The sequence below is a fragment of the Sinocyclocheilus rhinocerous genome, unplaced genomic scaffold (genome assembly GCF_001515625.1).
Source record: "Sinocyclocheilus rhinocerous isolate Xijiao unplaced genomic scaffold, SAMN03320098_v1.1 scaffold42, whole genome shotgun sequence".
NCBI lineage: Eukaryota > Metazoa > Chordata > Actinopteri > Cypriniformes > Cyprinidae > Sinocyclocheilus > Sinocyclocheilus rhinocerous.
This window is the reverse complement of record NW_015627390.1, coordinates 772952-773201: the sequence shown is the minus strand read 5'-3', so window position 1 is coordinate 773201 and position 250 is coordinate 772952. Positions and strand designations below refer to the sequence as shown.

At 51.6% G+C, this 250-nt stretch overlaps 1 protein-coding gene across 1 annotated transcript in view; it reads right to left on the bottom strand.

Moving 5' to 3' along the window:
- Nucleotides 1-250, bottom strand: part of LOC107727908 (PDZ and LIM domain protein 5-like) — a 111738-nt gene that overhangs the window by 3121 nt on the left and 108367 nt on the right. Inside the window, exon 10 of the mRNA XM_016537943.1 lies at nt 14-175. Coding sequence (XP_016393429.1) covers nt 14-175 — 162 coding nt within the window. The remainder of the gene's footprint in view (nt 1-13; nt 176-250) is intronic.

Below are 250 nucleotides of genomic sequence, written 5' to 3'. Positions count from 1 at the left end.
TTTTTTTTTTTTTTTTCTCCTTTCTATTGACAGGCCGTGGGTTTGGTCTCTCACCGGTCTCGCAGTACGGCTGTCCGTCCTCCAGGTGGAAGGTGTTGTTGTGGATGGGCTGCTGGCAGGCGGTGCACAGGAAGCAGTACACATGCCAGGTTTGCTTCAGAGCGTTGATGACTTCCTGTTAGCAGACGAGAAGCGCAGATTAGAACACAGCCTGAACTCTTCCTGCTGAAGCTCTATCACTCACTCGCAG